The sequence below is a fragment of the Gadus morhua genome, chromosome 17, assembly GCF_902167405.1.
Source record: "Gadus morhua chromosome 17, gadMor3.0, whole genome shotgun sequence".
Taxonomy (NCBI): Eukaryota; Metazoa; Chordata; class Actinopteri; order Gadiformes; family Gadidae; genus Gadus; species Gadus morhua.
The window spans coordinates 5,957,888-5,982,059 of NC_044064.1; the positions used below are offsets into that span (position 1 = coordinate 5,957,888).

Genomic DNA, 24,172 nt, shown 5'->3' on the forward strand with positions numbered 1-24,172 from the left:
ACACACATGTTTGATCTGTAAACCGTACGTGAAGGCGTGTAAAACATAGGGATCTTTTTGTTGTGAATTAAAAGGCCTACTTCATGAAATATATTCAAATATTGCAAGTGTTTCTCTGTAGATAAAAAAATACTCTGGCCGCTGTCACAATATAACACAATATAATGATGCGGAAGTTTGTGTGCATTGACCGTGAACAAAATAGAAAAACAGAAACAGAGTTATTAGGAATAGTTTGACGCAGAGGAGTAAATTGAAAATAATTTGTGGTAATTTCAGGTATAGGGTGTTGAAATTGTGGACGAGTAATAACATATCAACAGTGCATACATCATTGAGCTGTCATGTAGACATAAATTGCGCAAAAATGGACCCACACACACACGCGCATATTTTCCTCAATCTGGTGAGAATTTGTTGAGATCAGGGAGCCAAAAACCACAAAACGGTATCCAATTTATTACGGTCTGCTGCATTTTTACCATCTCCCTCAATCTGTCTCTACCCTTCCATCTGGAAAACAACTCTCTCTCTCTCATTCTCTCTCCCCCTCTCTCTCTCCCCCTCTCTCTCTCTCTCTCTCTCTCTCTCTCTCTCTCTCTCTCTCTCTCTCTCTCTCTCTCTCTCTCTCTCTCTCTCTCTCTCTCTCTCTCTCTCTCCTACTCCCTCTCGCCCTCTCCTACTCCCTCTCGCCCTCTCTCGGTCTCTCTCTCTCTCCCTCCACTTGGTTCCACATCTTCATCTATCATTGCAGGCTGTAGTTAATGTTTGGTTTCTGCAGTGACCCGCTCTGTTTTTCTCCATTCAAAGATGTAACTCTTTGACTTTGATTCACTGGTCAGCTTTTTTTTTTATTATCAGAGTACACACAAAAATCAACAACAAAACAACAAAAATCATCGTTTCAACGTTCAGTAAGATTTGAACTCAATTTAACAAACATTTACATTTACGTGTTGAAAAGTTGTTGAACACAAATCCAGTTTTTTTCTTTTAGAATTGTATTCCTGGATGTGAGTTGCAGGATTAACAAACCAAACCGTTTTGAGTTTGGTTGCTCTTTTAAAGTGCCACAAGTTGTTCATGTTCCTCCCCTGCACAGCTTGCAATAATGACTGAATGCAGTAATCATTGACAGCCAATATCTCGCGGTCCATAACCTGATTGTTTTGATTCATATTTGATGCATTATAAACCATTATAAATTGAACAGAAGACCAGAACACACATTCATACAACCACATTACGACTCCTCCATCACTTCACCGTTACAGACCGAAAAAATCGCTAACGTCCAAAAATAACACTGCAGTATCACAACACACGCGATTTCTGCATGTCCCCGCTAGCCAATCCTTTTTTCGTAAGAGGGTAGGGGTAAGTACCACCTTTTTTGCCTCATATTGGTCAGAAGGGCTCTCCTTTAGATCATGCTTCGATTAGTCTTAGCTGTTTGGGGTAGTTTAGGGTTAGGGTTAGGCTTATGGTTAGGTTTAGGGTTAGGGTTAGTGATATCCCTAACACTAACTCCAACCCTAACCCTAACCATAACCAATCGGAGGAGAGCCCTTCTAACCAATCAGAGGCGAATCAGAGGCGAAAAAAGGCGCCATCCATACGTACGAAAAAATGATTAGCTCCCGGTGCCCGGGCCGCACATCACACCACTCGCCATCACCGGCGCGAGATCTGACGCTGCGACGCCGAGATGTCCACCCTGCGCACGTTGAGCTCGGTGGCGAAGGCGCGCGCCCGCTGGTAGAAGCACAGCGACAGCTGGCGGTCCACCAGGTAGTTGTGGTAGATGGTGGCGAGCCGCGTGCACAGACGCAGCTGCGCGCGCTTGTTGCCCAAGTCCATGGCGGCCGCCAGCGCCAGGTGGTAGTAGCCGGCCGCGTCGTGGGGGTCCTTCGGGGGTCAAAGGTCAAACAGAGGTCCAGGAGGGGGTTAAAGGTCGCGGTGTTTGAGGACATCGAAAGTGTAAAGTGTTTTTGTGGATGAGGGGAGGGTCTGGTTTCTGAATCTGTCAGCAATACTTCATTTTAGTGAAATGTATTCGATAACGCTGGTTGTATTCAAAATATTTGTAGAGGTGGTGGCGTATTGCGTTGCAGTGAGCTGTACTTTAAATTTTCAGTGCATCCCCTTGCTCGCTCACTCACTCACACACACAGACACCCACACCCACACCCACACACACACACACACACACACACACACACACACACACACACACACACCCACACCCACAAACACACACACACACACACACACACATAATAAATAAACAGTGGAACTTTCCTCCTCTTTGGTGCAAAGTCCCCGGGGATCGGAGGTCAGAGGTGGAGCGGCCAATGAGAATGAACTTGGGCGTAGCAAAGCAGGGTGGAGCAATATACCCCCCCCCCCCCCCCCCCCCCCCCCCCCGGCCCCCCAAAAAAACAATCATTCCATTTCACGTTTGCTTTTTGTTTTTTCAGACGCATATAACACCACCCCAAAAAAACACAACAAACCCCCCCCTCCGTCACCTTCAGGTCGTAGAAGATGATGTCGCCCAGCGTCTGGTACACCCTGGCGTAGTACAGGGTCTCCTCGTCAAACTGCAGGGGCGCCGGGCAGAGGGCCAGGGCCTTCAGGTAGTGGTGCTCGGCCAGCTCCCACTGGCCCAGGTGCTGGTAGATGGTGGCCAGGCGGTGGTACGCCACCCTCTCGCTCAGACGCTCCTCTGGGATTGGGGGAGGGGGTTTGGGGGAGGGTTTTTTTTTTTTTTTTTTACCTTAAAACTGATTTCTCACAACTTGAATGGGATGTTTCGGTACCATGGGTTTGGGGTTAGATTCCTCCCTGGACACCCTCTCCCCCATGCAAGGTGCCTTCATGGTATCTCTTATGTGTGTATGAGCGTTTGCGTGTGTGTGTTATTTACATTTTATCTAAAGCTAGGGTAGACAATGTATTTAAGAAGCGTTTTTTGTCATATTTGTTGTAATTCTCTTTGCTTTGAAAAAAAATATTTAAAACACTCAGTATCTGCCGCTGTCGCAGGCCCATAATAAGCCTGTCCTATCATTCTACCTGTGCGTGAGTGCATTGCTCATGACCGTAGTCGTTCACAAGGCCGGGCAGACCTATCGCTAAAGCTAGCGAGCTAGCCACATGTTTTTGGGGGGGTGAGTTTGGAGGAAGGCAGGAAGTGACGGATGGGATTATTTCAGTTGGAAACTTTCAAAATCGAAGAACTTTCAAAAACTCTTGCATACTTCTCCAAATTGCCTACCCTAGCTTGAACCATAATCAATAGTAAGTGTCGCTTGTTGTACACTCGTCATTACAAACGTTTTCAAAGTGCGACCACGCCCCCCCGCTCACCCAGAGTGATGCTGATGTCCAGCGCGGTCTGGGCGAACTCCACGGCGTCGTCGTGGCGACGGAGGCTGAGCAGCAGGTCCACTAGCTTGTGGCAGAGCCGCAGACGACTGGCCTCGCTGCCCGTCTTCAGGGCGATGGGCAGGGCGCGGTCCTGAGGGACGGCGGGGCGACACCACGCACCCGTCAACACTCTGCTCTGGATCCCCGAGAGAGGAGGGGCTGGTGGTGGCGCCTCCTGTGTTACTATGGTAACGAGCTCAGCCATTGAGGAGGATGATTATGGTTTGATTAAGTTAAGTGGTGTTTTTTCTGAACTGGGAAAAACCTCCTTTTTCAAACACACACACACACGCACGCACGCACGCACACACGCACGCACACACACACACACACACACACACACACACACACACACACACACACACACACACACACACACACACACAAAAACACCCTGTTTAAACGTGACCTGTATTGCTATTGTTGCTATTGTTGTTCCTTAGAAAACGAGATTGTTTTGTACGGGGATGTGCCATCACCGGACATTAATTAAAATGTCAACCGATCATCCTTTAATCCCGCAAAAAGTGCTATTCCTGGCTCCAATGGGGTTTACATACTGTGGTAACCGCCAGCGACCGAAACACATTCACATGGCCAGGCGGGCACCATACCCGGTAGAAGCAGACGGCCTTGTCTCGGTCCTGGGAGCTGTTGTGGAAGATGTCCCCGGCCGCCTCCAGGAGAGCCAGGACGAAGCCGGTGTCCCCTGTGATCAGGCCCACGTCCTGGGCCACCTGGGACCAGGATCACACAAACACAGAGGAGGACCACAGGAAGGTCACAAGGAGACCATAAAAGGAGGTGGGTGTGTCAGGGTTAACCTTAGACGCGTTTTTTTTTTTTTAGAAGCACTGCTTGGCTTATTTTTTTTAAGTTAAGAAAAGTTATCTCGTTAAACTCTTCTTAGCTCATAACCCCTCCTTAATTAACGATGTTCTTATAGCTATGTCTTCAGATTATCTGGAAGTTACTGTAGGACATTTTCGCAGGAAAAACGGGTCAGAAAAAAAACAAAATACCAGATAAAATCTGTCATTTTCTTGCAATAGAAATCGAATTAACAAATTGTGGTATTGCTCATCATTGACAAATGCATGTTTCACTATCCAACAGGCCCGCCTTAAGCTTCTTGATATCCCTCCAACCTCTGCTAGCTATAAACAGCTGAGCTAGCGCCCCTACCTCACTGATATCATCCCCACTTCCTGTGGCGTTGTTTTACCGTCCTGACCTCCTGTTTCGTCCTTTAAGCGCACTATGAATAAAGTTGCCTTTGAACCGACCTGTATGTACAGGTCCACCAGCTCCTTCTGGCCCAGCATGTGGTAGATCTTCCCCGCCTGAAGCCACGCGTAGGCCTCCTGCTCGCGCTGGCCCAGGTCGATGAAGATACCCAGGCTCCTCTTGGTGCAGTCCAGCGCCACCCGGTACGCCCTGAACGACGTCAGTACATGCATAAAAACATGGCGACTCACACATTTACATTAAGGGGATTTTGCTGACGGTTTTATCCAGAGCGAATCACAACCCTTCGTTCGCACACCGACGGCGGAGTCAACCGCGCAGGGCGACCGCCAGCTCGTCGGGAGCAGTCAGGGTGAGGTGTCTCGCGCATGGACACCTCGACACTCTAGGAGCTAAGAGGAGCCCGGGATCGAACTAGCAACCTTCCAGTTACCAGTTCCAACCCGCTCTGTCTCCTGAACAGCTGCCGCACATGCATGAGGGAAGTCGAAGAAGTGCACAACGATAGTATCACCAACGTTTACCAAACGATCTGCTGTAACAGACACACAGCCGTTAATAGCGGCTCATGATATATGAGTCAGTTTTAGGCCGTTACTCTGAAAAGAGGCATAGAGGTATAACCCGCCAAGTTCATGCGTGTGTTATTTATATTGGAGTGGACAACTTCATGTTTTACAGAAGTTGGAGGGGACACTGTTTGGCAGACAAGGGGGAGAAATATCTTGAATTCCATTCTATGATGTATGATGTTATGCAATATCTGGATTCATTGATTTCATTAGTCATCCCTTTTTTTCTTACGTTTTGATCTTGGCACACTTTCATTATCAACATCAAGAGCACCCAACATATTTTGGGATGTTTGGCTAAGACGAAATGAGAACACGCACACACACACACACACTAAAATAACACACACATACTTAGCTGTGCCCAGAGAAAGGTACTGCTCGCTGATGGCCTGCAGAACGTCCCCCTCACGGCTGCGGTCCCCCTGGGCGGCCAGCAGGGGGAGCTGGTGTTCATTGTAGACGATGCACCGCGCCTGGTCGGGGCGGACCTCTCCATACAGACGGCACAGCTGCTGCGTGGCTGTGAGATGGCCTGTCGGGGGAAACAAAAAGACATCGCTCTGCTGAGTCAGCTGACTAACTTAATGGGTAACACTTTATAAAATCCAGTCACATAAGTCATGGATAGGCGGAGCACATATTATCAACAAATTTATGTTTTCATTGACTTTCATTGGCTTTTGATTGACCTGCTACGACTAAATGTTATTATAAAGTGTCACAACTTGATGACTAACCATCATACTGTCTATCTCTTGCAAGCATTTATCATGTGTAATTTTGGTGTTATAGGCTAGCACAGTGGTTCTCAAACTTTTTACCATGAGTACCACCTTAGAAATGATTTGGCTCTCCAAGTACCACCGGAATTAAAATAAAGTGCGTAGGCCTATAACTACATAGAGTTTACACAGAAGGCATTAATATTAATAACACGATTTATTATTCACATAACTTGACTTGACTGAAGCAACCAACTGTCTATAACTCATGTATTGTATTTAAACACTTGCAACGGGATAATACTAACAATTGAACAACTGCCTCAATAGGGCTACCCAGCAAATGGGGATATCATCTGGCATATAACATACCAGTCAATCTAGTGAGGTTATTAACAAGTATACTGTATTAAAGCATTCAGAGCACTGAATATTAATTTTAACAACTGCAGTCAACCAATCATGTGAGGTAAATTGTACTGCATCAAAACATTCAAAGAATTGAACATGAATATTTAAATACTGGAGTCAAACAATCCTGTTATAAGTAATCATGCGCAGCAAAGAGAGAAATCATGTGTACTGCGATAACACTGTAATCAAACTATCATGAGTAAGAACAAGTGTATCATAGAAAAACAACGTATTCTGTATTAAAAAATACTGCAGTAAGTGCCATAAGGTCAGAATATAAACTATGTTTAGGTTTGAAGGAGAATGTACTCAGGCACACATTGAAAATTAGGCCTAACATGCTTAGTGGGAGGGGTGTGATGTCTGGGTCGATTGAGGTTAGCTTTAGCCTCAGACTTGGGTTCAGTATCCAACCTGCTTCCAGCACACAAGTTGAGGGGGGATGGCATCCCCCTTTGGAATTAAAATGATCAAAATCATCCCCCTTCTGAAACAGCCATCCCCCCTTCCCATCCCCTGTTATTTTATCAATTAATGTGGAAATATTACCGCCATTTCATTATAGCGGTTTCCTTTTTCAATTCGGCGCAAGCAACGTTACTTTTCCCAGGGACAGATTTGACAGCGATACTGCATTCTCGGGCAGTATGCTATTGCGCAAGCACGCAGTCGTACTTGCGCAATAGTGCCTTCCCGAGCTCTCATTCCACACCGTACGAAACTGACACTGGTAGCGAGAAGCAGTCTCTGCATCTCAGACATCGCTTCCGCAGGCAACTCTGTCCCCTTTTCTCCCTTTCATTCCAACCCGTGAGCAACGCTAGTCTCCCTTCTCTTCCGAATGCATTTTTTTAAAAAAATAATAAGAATCAGTTTTTAAAATCCTTAAATGTGATGCATGCCTCCGAATCGTGTGATGTGTCCGATCAGCTGCGTTTTTGGGGATAAATTAAGAGCGATGACATGACAGTAGTCATCGCTCTTATTTGCGACCATTTGCGACCAAGAGAAGCCTGGTCGCAAATGGAATGAGAAAGCGCACAGCCTTGTCTGAAAGCGCAGGATATTCGCTGCGTCGCTGCATCCAAAAGTCCAGAAATGTCTGGCCTCTGAAAGCAGACTTTCAACGTCTCGTCACAGGACGATTTTGCAAAAATGTTGCTTCCCCTACTCGTCGTCACAGCAGTTAGTCAATGCAGGTTTAAGATGATTGCATATGATGGGTATGGGCACGAGTAAACTCGAGTGATCGAAGGAAATCCTCGAGGATCAATCGAGATCGAGTACTCGTTTAATCAAATCTATTTTTAGAATGCAACGCATCTGCAGCAGGAATAGGCCTGATGATGAACGGCAATATTACCAACCAAACATGCAATGCTTATTCTCCATCAAAACAGTCAGCGTTATCAGAGTATTCATTATTTATTTTTGCAAACGTTCAAAACACATTTTCCTTACAAAAATAAATAGGCCTATGCGTCTCACAATTTAAATCACGTCGAACCAAGGCCTGTAACAGTTTAAAAAAAACTAAAACGAAACAAGTAGCCTAACCATTGAAAATAATTTAAAGCTGCAAATAAAACGGCAGCAAATGGACTATGAATTACGCGTTGTGATCTTCTCTACACGGCCGGGATTACGGCTGCGTCTTGCGGCGGTTAAAATAGCCGACACACTTGGTTGCTGCGGGTCTGCTTTCCCGAACTCACCGTTGTGTTTCAGGACGGAGCATATGTTGCCGCCTAGTACTTGTAGGCCTAGTAGCTACTCTGGTAGCTCGATTTCGCTTGGCATATTTTACATTTCACCTTATGATCTCCTATTTCTTTAAAGTAGGCCTATTTCAATTCTTCGCTGCGCTTTGCTTTAACCGCCATCTCTTAACTTTTTGAATTCTGGCGTGCCTGCACACGGCACGGAACGCGCCACACAGAAATGGATACATTTAATTTGCTTTGTGCCCACGGCATGCGTAAGTGGCGCCGCACAGAAAATTGATACATTTGCTTCAGAAAACTTTGTTTGTTTGTGTGTATGCAAACTCGAGTTTGCCTGTCCACCAACCGAGTTCATTTGTAACGAGTAGTACTCGAGTTATCGATTCCCCACGCCCATCCCAGATTTTTTTTTTAACGGTTGCTTCAACTTCAAAAAATTGCTTCAAAAAATCGTTCATACTCCGCGTACCACTAGAGGGCGCTCGCGTACCACCAGTGGTACGCGTACCACAGATTGAGAACGGCTGGGCTAGCATATTTCAAATGTCCAGAGTGGAGATCTTCATCATGAAAAACCAAGACCTGTAGCCAGAAATTTCCTATCCACCGCTCCCTATCTATTCAACCATCCAAAGGCAGAGGAGGTGAGCTTCAGTAAAGGCTTAGTTAAGGCTTGGTTCCACGTCGACACAACGCAAGGGGCTTACAGACCCCTTACGTCCTTGCGAACCCCCCTTGCGTCCACCACAAGGGCCTGACGTGAGCCTCCCAAAAAATTGTGACCTTGCGTCGAGGCGCGGCCTGACGCAGCAGCGGGGGCTTTGATTGGTCCGCTCACTGAAACCCGACACAGAACACAAAACAGGTTCCCGACTGCATCGAGGCGACTCCGGGGTCATTGTGTTGCGTCGACGTGGAACCATAACTAAGCCCTGAGAAGCCCAGCTGGAGGACCCCAGGACTTTACACACGTACAATCGGCCAGGCCGGCCTTGATGGCCAGCAGCAGAGCCCACTCGAGGCAGCCCTGGCCGTAGCGCAGCCGGCCCTGCTCCAGGTAGTGCCGCCCCAGCTCCAGCAGCACGTGCACCAGCTGCAGCCCCGGCCCCTCCTGCTCCAGGCCAGAGAAGAGCTCCAGGGCCCGGGTCAGGTGCCTCTCCGCCAGGGTCTTCGCCCCGGCCTTCAGACACAACAGCCCTGTAGAGGATGAAAAAAAACGGATGGATCGGCAGAGGCAGAAAGAGTCACAGAGCAGGTGTTGGGATGGTTGGATGTTTTACGTGATGACATGTCTTGCTGCTAATGCGATGATGGTGATAGTTAGTGTTTAAGTGCCTGTCTGTCTATCTCCGTGTGTGTGTGTGTGTGTGTGTGTGTGTGTGTGTGTGTGTGTGTGTGTGTGTGTGTGTGTGTGTGTGTGTGTGTGTGTGTGTGTGCCTGCGTACGTGCGTGTGTGTGTGTGTGCCTGCGTACGTGCGTGCGTGTTTGTGTGTGCCTGTGTCTGTGTCTGTATCAAAATCTTCAAGGTTGGCCATATCTGCAAAATGGAACTTAATATGTACATAAAGATATGGGCTCATTATTGCCACAAGAACACAGCTAATAAAACCTTTTCTTCTTTAGAGGTCTTAAGGTCATGCAAACAACATATCGTCAGTGATTCTTATCTACCGTTAACACACGGGCGTATATGCCTCGCTCTCGATAAGAACACACAAACGTAAGCATGCGAAGGTGTACCGAAGTTGGCCTGACACACGGCCCAGTTGGACATGTCGTCGAACTCCTCGCAGATGTCGTCGGCCGCCCGGTAGCTCTCTGCTGCCCTCTGCAGGTGGCCCTGGCGCCGCAGCGCGATGCCTCGCATGTTGAGGACCAGGCCTTCACGTGCACATCCAGGGTATTAGTTTACGATTTTTTTTTCCTCAGTCAAATATTGTTTGATTTGTATAAAGCACAAGACGTGGCTAATTGCACTAAACTCAAATACACAATTTCGAGAACAGTCGTTTCACATCTTAGACGCAAAAAATGCAAAAAAAAAGAAAAACAAATAACAATTTCAACCAAACGGAACCAAAATTAAAATGGACGACAAAGACCGACCGTCCTGAGGGGTGGCGGCGTGCTCCGACGGGGGGGACTGCATGATGGCGTCCAGCACGTCCAGCGCGGCGTCCTCCTGCCCGTCGCGGATGCAGAGCCAGGCCAGCCACACCAGGGTGCTGCGGCCCTCCCCCGCGGCCAGGCCCGGGGCGCGGCGCCGGCGGTCGACGAAGGCGCGCACGACGCGGACGGCGTGGCCGTCCATCCCGTGCCTCTGGAGCAGCCCGGAGAGGCAGAGCGTGAGCGCGTGACTCAGCGCGTGCCTCTCCCCCTCCCCCTCCCCCTCCTCCTCCCCGCCGTCCCCCCTCGGCCCCTCGCCCAACGCCAGGGCGCGGCGTAGGTACGTCACGGCGTGACACGGGAGCGCCCCCTCCCCGCCCCCCAGCCACGAGACCTCGTCCCGTCTCTCCAGCACCAGCGCGAGCGCGCCCAGGCAGTCGCCCAGCGTGGCGGCGGGCTCCGACGCCGCCCTCCTCGCCGCACACACGCTGAGGAGGGGCCGGCCCAGCGCGCCGTAGATCCTCCCCAGGCCGAGGCACACGCGGCTGGGGGGGACGCCGTCGGACCCCCCCTCCTCCGCCGCCGCCGCCGCCGCGGACAGCTCCAGGAGCCTCTCCACGTAGGGCAGGGTGGCCTCGTCCTCGCCCCGGAGACGGTGACACTTGGCGAGCACGAAGCAAGCGCGCGCCTCCGCCATCTTGTTCCGAGTGAGCACCGCCTTCCTCAGGGCGTACTGGAGCGCCGCGACGTGGTCCTTGGCGCTCGCCACGCACTCCGGCAGGGCCATGGCGGCCGCCGCCAGGCGCTCCGCCGCGGCGACGTACTTCTCGGCGTTCTTCTGGAGGAGGTGGATGTGGGCCAGGTTGGCGTAGAGCGCGGCCAGCAGCCTCACGTCGGCGAAGGCCTCCTTGGGCACGGCGAGCGCCTCCTCCAGGTACACCCGCGCCTGGCTGAACTTTGACCTCCCGGCGCACTGCAGGCCCAGCAGGAAGCACGCGCGGCTCTGGGCCCAGTGGAGCCGGCGCTTGCGGGCCGTCTCCCGGGCGACGCTCAGGAAGGCGACCAGCGCGTCTTCGTCGGCGTGGCCCGCGAAGAGCGAGGAGGAGAGGAGGTCGGCGGTGGCACCGTAGAGGACGGCGAACTCCCGCCTGTAGGGGGCGCCCTCCAGGAAGGAGAGGAGGGGGGTGAAGAGCTCGCCGTCCGGGGTTCCTTCGACGGGCGCGTGGACCGTGAAGCACGGCGCCTCGGGAGGGGGCGAGGGGGGCGGAGCCCGAAGGACGGGGTCAGCGGCGCTCTCGGTTTCACTTTGCGTCCCGCGGTGGGGTGATGGCGCCCGGCATGGCGCCAGGATCCTCTCCATGTTGGCTTTTAACTCCAGGCGAGCGTCCGCGTCGACGAGCTCCAGTGAACTTCCTGTCGTTGACGGGGGTTAGACTGTGTAACTTGATAATGGAATATGATTATCATTTACTACTATCACTGAATCTACTGCATAATGACAAATAAAGTCTATTCTATTCTTATCCTATGCTATGAAGTAGAGGTCGACAGGTTTACCTGAACCCTAGGATTCCAGACCCCGACCTATGACCTGTACGAGTTAGGGCCCGCATCTTATTATGGCAAATTGGTTCCAGGTCAGATACCATTATTTTACCGCTGTTGTTCAATGATGGTCTTTCTGCCATTTTGACCTCAGTCTATTAGGATAGCATTTATTGAAAGAAATGTCCAGAGACAATTTTGGTTCGGGTCTGTCAGTTTGGCCCCTCGGAGACCTCGGATAATAGAGGGGCATTTTATATGAAGATATTGAAACGCCAGATAAGCACAGAGAAGCAGCAAGGGAAACAAGACTTACTTTGTTTGGCCAATTTCACACCATCTTGCTGGGGAATCAAATCTGAGAAGATGGAAGCATAAAAATAATTATTGGGTCATTCAAAGTTATTTTTTTACTCTTTAAAGTATCAAGGAACATGTTTTAAATATGCTTTTAGGCAAACTAAATGTTAACGTAATCTGAAAACAACTGGGCTTTCTAGCAGCCAATATAATTAAAGAGCACTTAAATCAGCCGATGGTAGAAAACAGGTTATTCCAATCGTTGTTGATCATGAAAACAGCGCCTGCTCCCACACAGAGGGCCAGAAACAGGTGCAATCATTTATTTTGGGAGGTTGTGGTTTGATTTGGGTGGTTACCCCCTTAAGTTCTGCTTTCAATGTCGCTTACAGTTGGCTCGTGTTAAAAACCCTCACAGTTTAGTTTCACACCGTATCAGGGGGATTTCCGTCCTACCAAGTTTGTAGACGTAGCCGATGTCACTCTGAGAGTTCTTCTTCAGCAACGCGGTGGTCTCCTGGATGATGGACTCCTCTTTGAAGCAGAAGAAGCTCCTTTCCTCTGCGTCCAAGTAGATATCTGTTGACCTGTAAATATGACATTTTAAAACGTTGTTTTGTATATACCCGAGAACACTTATTCAGTATAGGTGTTGTCGGAAATCTGGCAGTGAATGACTTTCTTTCACGTGCCTTTTGTTGGAAATGTCCTTTAAGGCCAACATTACTTAAGTCCTATTTAAACCCTGCAATTGGGTGAGCTCATTGCTCTTTTTAATTACTCCATTATCTGGATAAATTACATTTAGGAAATACTTGACGCACAAAAGTGTGTCGGGAACCATTCACACTTTCAATGATTTCAAAGGCAAAGACAAGCACTGCAAAAAACATTCAAAATAACAAAAACATCTCCCTGTGTTTCCAGGCCTGAATCCATGCAGACGTAATCCCCGTTCGAGATCAACACTTACTCACAAAGGTTATCCGTCGGCTCCACCAGGGCCGTCTGCACCAACCCCAGCGCTCCCGTGGCCTCCGCCCTCCCCAGGAACCACTCGAACCCGGACACCAGGCGCCCCACCACGGCGACGCGCTCCCCGGCCGCCAGGCTGAGCTCGTCCGGGCCCTGGCCGTGGTACTCTGTGAGGGCCCGACAGGTCCCCCGGGCTGTGGGGGAGGAGGGGGGAACAGGCCCAGGACGGAGAGAGAGAGAGATGTGAGGGGGGGGGGGGTGGAGAAGGTAGAGAGGGACAACCTGTACAAAGTAATGGAGGTCCGGTTGCAGTGATTTCCTTCTTCTTCTGCGATTATAGTTGGTGTAAACTCTTTTTTCTGTTCCGCTCTGCCTCTCCTCGTGGAGTTGATAGCACTCAGGATTTGGTCAACATTGTTTGTCAGGATGGAGAGGCCTCTACGTCACACAATCTGTGGATTGCTAGTGGATGAGTTGATGGTGGATGACGCTTCAGGATGACGCTATTCCTCTCTTTCCCCATGTGTCAGTCCCTACAGCCATCCAAGGTTCAACACTTGCGATATATAACTTGTCAAGTGGGAAGCTCAATGCGGGGGTCAGTGTGTGCACTCGTGTGTATGAAGTGGCTCTGGGCCAGGTAACATTGCGTGGATCGAACAAAAAGGTATGGTTGTGTATGAACAACAAGGTGTTATCTTTGCGACCCCACCTACCGAAGCGAAGGGGAAAGTTGCAGACCGGCTTCCCACCGCCCACCAGAACGTTCTCCGGGCAGGACTTAAGAAACCATCTGTGGGAGGGGGGGAGGGGGGGGGGTAGAAAACGTCCACTCTGTGTCAACCCTGGTTACAATTCCGGAGCTATAAATGTTAACTTATTTCGATTTTGCTGCAATGTCCACCTTTAAACCACAATCTCATCTTCCACACTGAAGTTGATACACTTTTCTGGTACTAGAGTGAGTCTTACAATTACTACGTCTTACTATTGTAAAGAATTTTGTATTGGTTGTTAGAAAATAGCACACACACACAAACACACACACACACACACACACACACACACACACACACACACACACTACACACTACACACTACACACTACACGTACTGATAGAAAGGGATGAGGGGCTCTAGTGCGGGTTTCTGTGTGGTCCCCCTGGCTCCGTCGTTCAGGGACAGCACGCTCCAGCCCGAGCCCAGGATGGGGGGCTCGAACTGGGCCACGTCCCCCTGCTCCAGGTACAGGTCCCCTCCGCAGGTGGAGCTGTCAAAGATCTGGTTGGAGGAGCAGCTGGCGAAGAAGGAGCCTGTCAGAGCCGGGAGGAACACACAGCGGTACTTTATTAACCCTACTTTACGTTATTACTCCTTCGAAATACCCTTGGTAATTGATTTCTTTTGACTGAACAGAAGCTTTGATTTGATATAAATGTGAATGTGCAATTTTAGTTTATAGAAGAGAGTGCACTATATTGGGACCAGAGGCATCCAATAACCTACCCCTGACCCAGCCTGCATGAAGGGCCTCTCGTTAGCCTGTGTGGATAACTAATTCAGGTATAACAATAAGGGACACACCTGTGTTCCTTCCTGTGTTCCTTAGTACTTAAATCCCGTAACTGCTGTCTGTTGGGTCAGTGCTGGTTGATTCTGCCTGTGTCTCTCTTCCATGATGTGTTCCCTCCTTGTGGTTTGTGTATTTGGCTACAACCAGTCCAGGTGATTTAACGCACAGGTTTTTTTTTTTTTTTTTTTAATGTTGTCTGGTACTGTATGTTGTAAGCCCGGCTAGCTCAGTCGGTAGAGCATGAGACTCTTAATCTCAGGGTCGTGGGTTCGAGCCCCACGTTGGGCGCTATGTTTATTTAACCTAGCCTGTTCTTGGTTCTGTGCGATCATAGAGCCACACTAAATGTCAGCGGGTTGCGTGATCGAGCTGCTGCATTTTGCATTGATATGGAGTCAGCTAGACAGATTGAAAATAAGCTGCAACTACGGTTTGTGGCGGCAAACCATAAAAGTGTTGATAATTTGAAAGGACGAATAAGCAATATAACGTGACTTTGAAAGCATGGTTATTCTCCTTAGATGGTAATCTAGCATACCAGGGTATAATACAATCTCATTGCCATTGACTGTTTCAATGGTTGAGTGAGATTCATTTATTGCAAACTTAGCCATAGCTGACATGCAGACATGTTCTCCTTTTTACAAGACTCATGTGAACTCAGACGAAAGTCTCTGTGGCGCAATTGGTTAGCGCGTTCGACTGTTAATCGAAAGGTTGGTGGTTCAAGCCCACCCAGGGACGAGCTACTTTTTACTGAACACTAGGTCAAGCTAGGCAACGGCCCAAATCTTTGACCTTTGTTAGGTGTAAAAATCAACTGTGTTTCCAAGAGTAGATTTGATAGAACGGCTGAGTCGTTTCCCGTCCAACCATGTACTTCCGTTGACTTGAGTACGGAGTGTCTGAAAGAAGAGCTAGCAGGCTAAAGTGCTCTCTAGGAATTGGAAGTATTTAGGAGCTTAGATATGATCCATTTCACCTTGTCTTACGATCATAACATGGAAATTGTTTTCTTCTCAAAAGCCATATTTTGCTATCTTTTTCTACCAATCGACATTTAAGGGGGCACAGGGAGAGGAAAGCTTGTTCTTAAGGGTGGCTCCCCCCCCTGTCCCCTTTCCAGAACCCAGGAGATTACATACGCTCAGAGATGAGGTTAAGGGTTGAAAGGAGATTATTCAGGGGGGACTGAAAGGGAGGGGGCCCTAGGATTTAAATCATATGTGATTTATCAGTGGGGAATTTAGTAGATAGTAGTACGCTATCAATACTGCATTATAACACGTCAACAGAGTGTTGGGTGGCAGGAATTAGTCAGAGCCTTGTCCAATGGGAGTGTGCGTCTCCTCTACCCACCTTCCTGCATCAGGAGACCTTTGACCATGAGATGAAGGGAGTCCTCAGGCACTGACACCTCGATGCCCAGGTCGTCCCGGTCCAGGGACTGGATCCAGAACTTCTGGTCGAATAAGAGACTCTCCATGCACTGGTCCAGAAAGCCTGACCGTCACCAAGGACCGAGGAGAGAGAGGGCAGGGGAGGGAGAGGAGAATAAAGAAGCCGTATGAGCTTTTCAATCAGGCATTATGTATTAGATGTATTCCTGTAGTAAAACAATAACAAATAATGACATATTTAGCAGGTAACAATTTTTTACGATTGAAGGAAATCTTTTCTTACCTAATGAGTAATATGTTGTAAACTTCCATATCTCCTCAAATGTTTTGAACATCAGCAATATCGTATTTTCTTCACTGCTAATGGAGTGGATGTGAGACGACAGCTCCTGGAGAGATGAGAAAATATGTGACAATGAGTCACATTAAGAAGTAGGAAAAAGGTTTTTTCACTTGGTCATTATTTACATGCAATACATATAACTGTATATGCGTCTATGCCTGGTGTCTGTAAACTAAAATGTTTGTGTCGGGTCATATGATTATCTGTGCATATGTCGCTGTCCCTGTGTGTGTGATTATGTGTGTGTTTATGTGCACATCTGGGTGTGTGTGTGTGTGTGTGTGTGTGTGTGTGTGTGTGTGTGTGTGTGTGTGTGTGTGTGTGTATGTGTGCGCATATGGAGCTTTGTTTCTGTCTGTGTGCGCATGCCTGTGTGTGTGTGTGTGTGTGTGTGTGTGTGTGTGTGTGTGTGTGTGTGTGTGTGTGTGTGTGTGTGTGTGTGTGTGTGTGTGTGTGTGTGTGTGTGCTTCTATCTGTGTGTGTGTGTGCATGCACCCCCGCGGTCATACCGTGAACAGAGCGATGACCTCTGGGCTGTCAGGTTGCAGAAGGCGAAGCTTCCCTCTCAGCACTTCCTGTGTGTCCTCATCCACAGGAAGTCTGCCGGGGCCCTCCACCATGGTCAGCAGCATGGGCAGAGCTGAGCCCACAGCACAGCAGTCACACCAATCAAAGCACACAGAGCAAGGAGCGCTTGGTTTATGGTTTGTTTTTTCCGGGGGAGGGGGGTCATGTTCCAACTTTACTCAAATAAATGGTAACACTTTACAACAATGATACAATCTTCAACCATTCATTAACGTGAGTTAAGGCATTAACTAACGGTTCTATCACTTTTAAATTGTCTGGTAATAAATGACTAATGCTGTTCATGACTTACTAACGGTGTTCATATAAACGAAAATATTACTTTATTGAATAACCGATAGACCTATGGTATATAAGTCAGTGTAAATATGCTTTTAACGGGGAGGTGTGGTCGTGGAGATCAGAGCCTGTGAGGGCACAAAAAAAAGATTTCCTTCCTTCGACGATGGCTCTATGTTTTGTTTTATGATACACCAGCTCATTGGCTGAAGTTAGCGTCGTAGATGACGTCGGCTGGTCACCTTGCTTACCCCACCGGGACCGGGAGCCACTATCTGACACAGCGAAAGGAGCAGCGCGCTTAATGAATAACTCAGGTATGCGGCCACTGTACAGGTTCAAGGTATCAAACGTTTGCAACCCTCCTCACATGATTTCCCACATGATTCATTGTTACCTCCGTGAAAATGCTGTCGTGTCATAGGAGCCTGTGACACTAAAAGTGTGTAGTGTGTATAATGTACAATACTGGGATGTGCTGTTGCTGCTTTTGTTGTAAGATGCTTTTCAAGTGTATTTATAGGTGTATTTATCTAATGCTATCACCTTTGGTCTTTGTTTATCGTTGAAAATACACCAAATTAGTGTTTTGTGCCAAAATTGTATTCAGGCTTCCCTATTGACACCTGGCACAGTGGCACATGAATGACCTTGTTTGGACAAATGATAGTCCACTTATGAATTTAAATGTCACAGGCAGTCTGGATATGTGGTATATCTTACGCAGAGATCAGCTGATCACTTCATTCACTCATCGTATCACACAACAGATTGATTGACACTGACAAGATCAAGAATATCCATCACATTCTAACAAGACATCAGGCCGAAACTAAAACAGAGAGTCCTGCTTGTAGGAACACCCTGTCAACAGCATGAGTATGTCAGCGCAAGTGTTGCAGTGTGCTGTCTTTCCAGACCTCCATATGTACTGTCACAACGGAGGGATCTCATTGGCTAATATGTGCTCCTGGCATTGCAGCTTTACCAGCAGCTTTGCATGTTTGGTACGCGGTGGTAATGAATTCAGAGGTTCTGTGAACCCATGCTGGCCATATAAAGACAATAGAGGCCCATCAAGAAAGAAGGTATGCTTACATGGAAATAAATGCTTTTTATGTGTTTTTTTTAGCAGTGATGTTGCAGACTGCTTAAGGCCCAATAGCACTATGTTTGCATCTACATTTTTGTATTTTATATTCCAGGTTTTAGAAATGACGAGGCCTACCTGTTGGTAAGCTGTCCTCGTCTAAGCAGGAGCTCCTCAGCATGCTTCCAGTATCCCTGGAGAGACCGCGCTCTGAGGAATATTACACACGTCTTTACCGATGAATAAATAGGCAACATAAATATCGACAGAGAACAAATGACGACGGAGGGCATAGTGTTTGTTCAGAGCTTTGTTTTGGTCTGACTGTCTCTCTCCCCCTGTCACCCCAAATACTAACCCTAACCCTAACCCTAACCCAAATACAACCCTTATATCAACATTTAAAACGGAGAAGGATAAACTGCTCAATTATAAACACCACTGACATACCACTGATCTAGTAACTTAAATATTCATTGAATAAGAGTTGACAACACAGGACCGAGACAGAAAATGTCTCGGTCCTTAGACTTGACCCACCCTCTTCAGAGTACTGATTCCACATCCAAGTACCTACCGAGTGTCTTCCTTTGGGTGGCCAGCGTCCCCCTCCTCATGGGGAGCTCGGTGTGTCTCTGGTGGTCGTCTACAGGCATGTTTCTGCGGTCCGGGTGGACCCCAACACCGTTCCTCGGCTTAGTAGTCGACATGGAGGAGGCGATCTGCCGTCAACTGTCTTAACAGCGATGTCACGCGTCTCCGGAGGGCAGTGAACTCCTCTCGATCAAAATGGACCAGAACATTGGTACAGAGCGAGAAAAATGAATGACGGAAAGGATATCGGTCTAGGTAAATCTCCGGTTGGTGATTGCGCTCTGCAGCCACCAAACTGACAGTGCCCAATACGCACCAAAATCGCCTATGTGGATGACGCCTTCTTCCAGGTTAATAATCGCTGACTGAACAAATAAACTTCTTCCTTTTGAAAAAACAAACAAATGTCAGCGCGAACGTGATGGGGTCATTGGCTGGTTAGTTTTCTATGAATTAAAAAACAGTTATATTTTATGCATTTAAGCGAATACGTGACAGGGACCTTAAACTTATCCTACCCTTTATGTGAGGGGGGTTGTGTTCGTGTGCGCGCGCGCGCGTGTGTGTGTGTGCGTGCGTGCCTGCGTGTGTGCGTGCGTGCCTGCGTGTGTGCGTGCACATCTTCCATGGACATACTCAGCACTTCCTTCCCTCATGTGGTGTTTTCGTGTTCTGGGGTTTCGAAAGAATCTGCAGTTTCGGTGGTCACGGAATCGGACAAGACTTGCCTGGAACCCCCTTTCTAGATCCACGCAACCCCACACACACACACAACCCCACAACCACACACAACCCCACACACACAGCCCCACACACACAACCCCACCCACACAAACCCCCCCCACACACACACACACACACACACACACACACACACACACACACACACACACACACACACACACACACACACACACACACACACACACACACACACACACACACAACCCAAACACAAAGTTTATCGGGCTGTATGTAAATAATATATTATTGCCTCTTGTGTGTCTTACATATATAATTGTGCAGCACTTGTATACCCTGTCGTGTTCATTGTCAGACAATGAGTAATTGCTGAGACAGATCTGCTGCTAATCTGCATGGCTATTGGGCTGGGTCCTCACCTTTCTCATGGATACTTAGGCCTATGCATGACGAATTGGGCTCTGTGCTTTTCGATAGCCACATGGGGTGGTCTGGGGTGGGATCAGTATCCCAATCGGTCTGAGTATAGTCATCCACTCTGTTTGTGAATGGGAACAAAGCGATTACTAAATACCCCCCCCCCCCTTACTCATTTTACAACTCTCCTTTTACACTCGTGGAGTGTATTATTATTATAAAAGTGGAGTAAAGTATCATCACACAGGGAAATAAACAAAAGGAATTATTTTAGGATTACAGAGAAAGTCATCGGGATATTCAACAAAAAACATCATGTCATGGTAACTTTAATATTTACTGTGGGACTGTGATTAAATTTAAACAATGCATGTGTTCAATGTAAGCTTTCATGTAAACCAAATCTGAGATCAATTCAGAGAGAGAGAGAGAGAGAGAGAGAGAGAGAGAGAGAGCGAGAGAGAGAGAGAGAGAGAGAGAGAGAGAGAGAGAGAGAGAGAGAGAGAGAGAGAGCGTGAGAGAGAGAATGTTGTAAACCTTAATTCTCTGACCCATTTAATTTAGAAACTTCGGTTCACTTCATCATTTATTACTGAGCAATATTACATTACCATTAAGGATGCCTATATCACAACTCATTTAGTTATTTCTAAATATTGTGATGGCATTCATATACGAACCGATAGTAGACCCAGAATTGATGGTCAACATGTTCACATCAGTGAAAGTACAATTTAATACTGAACTATATAATGACAGTTATCTGAAGTTAGCCTTAAAATATGTGCCTTGCAAACTGCATATAAACAATAACAACGTCCAAAAATGCATGGAGCGATTTTCCCGCACAACGAAAATCTCACTCTGTGATTGGCTAACGCTGCTCCGAAACAGAAAACACGAGACTGGATTGGCGAGCCGCCTGCCGCAGTGACCCGGATGGAGCTCACTTCTATAAATACCATCGCCGGTAGGCGGGCGGTGCATTTGAAACTAAGTAGTCGACGGCGCCCTTTGGACTCAACACTCAAGCGTTATTAACCACTGCTAAAAATATAACAATGGTGAGTTTCCACAACAAATAATTTGTAGTACAAATTGTCAATAACCCGTAGTACACTCAAGTTCCTGTTCCTTTAAATAACTTGGGTCATTGAATAGCGTAATGTTTGCTTAGTTAGCAGTTTGGTAGCCTAGCTTGCTAACTCGACATGCTAACTCGACATGCTATGTTACGGTTACATGCGATACCGCGTTTGCGTGGCGGCGCAAACGCGCCACTCTCTCTCATTTCTCCTGGTTCTCCGTATGTCTGAGTGAAAACTAAAAGTCTGTCCCTGGCTCTTGTGCGGTGTTTCATAGGCAGGCGGAAAGGCAGGAAAGGACTCCGGGAAGACCAAGACAAAGGCTATTTCGCGCTCCCAGAGGGCGGGCTTGCAGGTTTGTCAACACACGCGGATAAATTCATTCACCGGGTTACCCCCTCAGTATAAATACGTACCGATTGGCGGGCTCAAAACCCGGTCACTGCTACCGCCTGTCGACCCTCTCCACCCGGCCTGCTAACCCTTTTGTCTCCTGCCATCTGTCGTCGGCTCAGCGCTCCTGTAGATGTTGAATCTACTCTTGTTTTTTTTCCCTCTTTGTCCAGTTTCCAGTCGGTCGTATCCACAGGCATCTGAAGACCAGAACGACAAGCCACGGCAGGGTGGGCGCCACCGCCGCCGTCTACAGTGCAGCCATCCTTGAGTACCTCACAGCTGAGGTAGCGCCCCCATACACACCAACGCACACACCGCAACCCACACAGAGCCAGACTGCACACATGCAATGTCCTGATGTTAACATGCATGCGTTTTGTTTTAGGTGCTGGAGTTGGCGGGTAATGCTTCTAAAGATCTCAAGGTGAAGCGTATCACCCCACGTCATTTGCAGCTCGCCATCCGAGGAGATGAGGAGCTTGATTCGCTCATCAAAGCGACAATCGCCGGCGGTGGTAAGTTGGAGAGAAACTCGCTGCAAAGTGACAATAAAGTGATTCTGTTGTGTTTTTTTATTTTGGAACTCACAATATTTTGTTTCAGGTGTCATCCCCCACATCCACAAGTCGCTCATTGGAAAGAAAGGACAACAGAAGACTGTATAAACTGAAGTGTCTTTGAGTTGTTCCATCTCAGGACATGAAATCGGCATCACATGTTCAATGTATTAGCTTAGTATAATGTAGGCATAATTGTATGGTATAGCTTGTATTTACTCACCTGGGTTGTCATTAATGTGGCTTCAAAGAAGCCGAGATTGTTATGGGCCTCTTATTATTTTATCAATTTATGTCTGTGGTGAAGTTTTAATAAAGTTCATATGCCTGTAATTGAAGCATTTGCTCCTTTCTGGGGAAATATGACTGGGAAATGCAGCCTGCTGCAACAATTGATACATTTGAAAGTGGCCAGGCTAATGTGTTCATCTTAATGGTATATTCTGACTGATTTAACCACTAATTCACTCGCTACACGTTCCAAAACCTTCAAAGTTAATCTTGGAAACAAATATTGTCAAGCAACTATTTACGTTTGACCACACTGGTTCCTGTGTAGTCAGATTAATTGATACCCGGACAATAGTTATGGTACTGTCAGATTACCAATTTGACAAGCAAGAATGAGTTGATGGACAATGATTAGGACAGGACTAAATCGCTATTCATTTACTATTAGCCGGACAATAATGGTTGCTAAATGCAAGCCGTTTGTCTTGAGATTGTCAACAGGGGACGCTACAGCACTGATTTCTTGAGGCTTGGCGTTCAACCGACCTACCCCTAGGGGTCACTAAACTCTATAAACGCCCGCAGGTCAATTCTTTGGCCTAATAAAACAACGCTAATAAATATTTTTAAATGTTGCATTCTATCACCCATAGTAAGTGTTTAATATCAGTTTACAATTATGTGGAGTGAGAAATTAGCTTTAGCTCTTAATATGAAAGTAAAGAAACTATTGGCCTACTTGTATAACTTTAAACTAGGCTATACAAACATTAGATCAAGTATTTGAATCATAGGTCAGGGGAAGACTGTGTACCCAATTCCCAGATGCATTTTAGAAAAAAACAAAACTTTTCTACTTCTTCACAATGAATTGACACATGACATACTTCAACCTTATCCAACACAAGCACCCACTAATCACCGCCAATCAAATGCCGAGTGAACTCGAGGACACTGCAAAGTAGAGCACCACCGCCGACTGCGAGGTGGGGGTTTCCTCCTCTGTCTGTCTTGCTGGCAGGTGGTTCCAGTCAGAGCAGATGAATAGCGGGGCAGGCAGGGCGCACGGAGGGGCCATCACACATGGCTAAACTATAAGAAGGGACACAATGCGGGCAGCGGCCGTGCCGGGCCGCGCCTGTAATCCTTGTTTGGGTTGATATCCGACTTAAAGTCTGCTTCGACACTTTTTTTCGACACGTTGAACTGAAATGTCAAACCCATCTTTGGTGCTTTCCCACATGGGTGTGTAGTGTGTATCGGTTTTTGTTTCTGTATGTGTGTGTGTGTGTGTGTGTGTGTGTGTGTGTGTGTGTGTGTGTGGGTCTGTTTGTATCCGTGTGTGTGCGGGGGTCTGTGTTATCTGTGTGTTTGTGTGTGTGTGTGTGTGTGTGTGTGTGTGTGTGTGTGAGTGTACAGATTCACACAGACAGGGCCTGGCAGAGGTCACGGTTTGCTGGCCCGCCCAGTATCATTGGGGGTTGAGAGGGGACACAGAATGTGTGTTTGTGGTGCTGGGGAGGTTGCTTCTAGTGCCAAACACCACAGACACACACACACACACACACACACACACACACACACACACACACACACACACACACACACACACACACACACACACACACACACACAATCATCCTAGGGGGAATCGACGGGGGCTTGTCGGCCTTGGTGTCATTTGTTTGAAGTGTGTTTGATACGTGGACTGGTTTACATCGCTTGATCTTGATTTCCATGAAAGGCTAACATGTGTTTGACTGCCAACCCCCACAGTTCCAAGTAGGAGCCGACAGAAGACCCCTAGAAAACGGAATAATTGCAAAGCCATTTCTTTTTCGTGTCAACTCTCACGAATCGGAAGTAGGATTCATAT

The 24,172-nt window shown here is 47.6% G+C and overlaps 2 protein-coding genes, 1 long non-coding RNA gene and 2 other non-coding genes across 5 annotated transcripts; 4 read left to right on the forward strand and 1 right to left on the reverse strand.

The window, feature by feature from the left end:
* Window positions 1-825: 825 nt before the first annotated feature.
* sh3tc1 (SH3 domain and tetratricopeptide repeats 1) lies at window positions 826-19,403 on the reverse strand. The gene is made up of 19 exons (XM_030338044.1): window positions 18,892-19,403; window positions 18,453-18,524; window positions 16,867-16,997; window positions 16,298-16,403; window positions 15,974-16,117; window positions 14,156-14,354; window positions 13,758-13,834; window positions 13,040-13,235; window positions 12,523-12,653; window positions 12,083-12,124; window positions 10,222-11,634; window positions 9,856-9,996; window positions 9,091-9,312; window positions 5,607-5,787; window positions 4,719-4,869; window positions 4,047-4,169; window positions 3,373-3,523; window positions 2,532-2,728; window positions 826-1,908 (listed from the first exon to the last, which is right to left on the reverse strand). The coding sequence occupies exons 1-19, from the start codon at window positions 19,022-19,024 to the stop codon at window positions 1,675-1,677; spliced, it is 4,044 nt and encodes a 1,347-aa protein (XP_030193904.1). The 5' UTR covers window positions 19,025-19,403; the 3' UTR covers window positions 826-1,674.
* On the forward strand, window positions 14,830-14,902 carry trnak-cuu (transfer RNA lysine (anticodon CUU)). The gene has a single exon. It is a non-coding gene; the product is annotated as a tRNA-Lys (tRNA).
* trnan-guu (transfer RNA asparagine (anticodon GUU)) lies at window positions 15,285-15,358 on the forward strand. The gene has a single exon. It is a non-coding gene; the product is annotated as a tRNA-Asn (tRNA).
* Window positions 16,991-18,522, forward strand: LOC115529537 (uncharacterized). The gene is made up of 3 exons (XR_003973573.1): window positions 16,991-17,541; window positions 18,207-18,312; window positions 18,430-18,522. It is a non-coding gene; the product is annotated as an uncharacterized LOC115529537 (long non-coding RNA).
* Window positions 19,404-20,968: 1,565 nt separating the features above from the next.
* LOC115529517 (histone H2A.Z) lies at window positions 20,969-22,402 on the forward strand. The gene is made up of 5 exons (XM_030338294.1): window positions 20,969-21,091; window positions 21,390-21,467; window positions 21,679-21,792; window positions 21,894-22,023; window positions 22,112-22,402. Exons 1-5 carry the CDS (start codon window positions 21,089-21,091, stop codon window positions 22,171-22,173), a joined length of 387 nt encoding a protein of 128 aa, XP_030194154.1. The 5' UTR covers window positions 20,969-21,088; the 3' UTR covers window positions 22,174-22,402.
* Window positions 22,403-24,172: the final 1,770 nt, after the last annotated feature.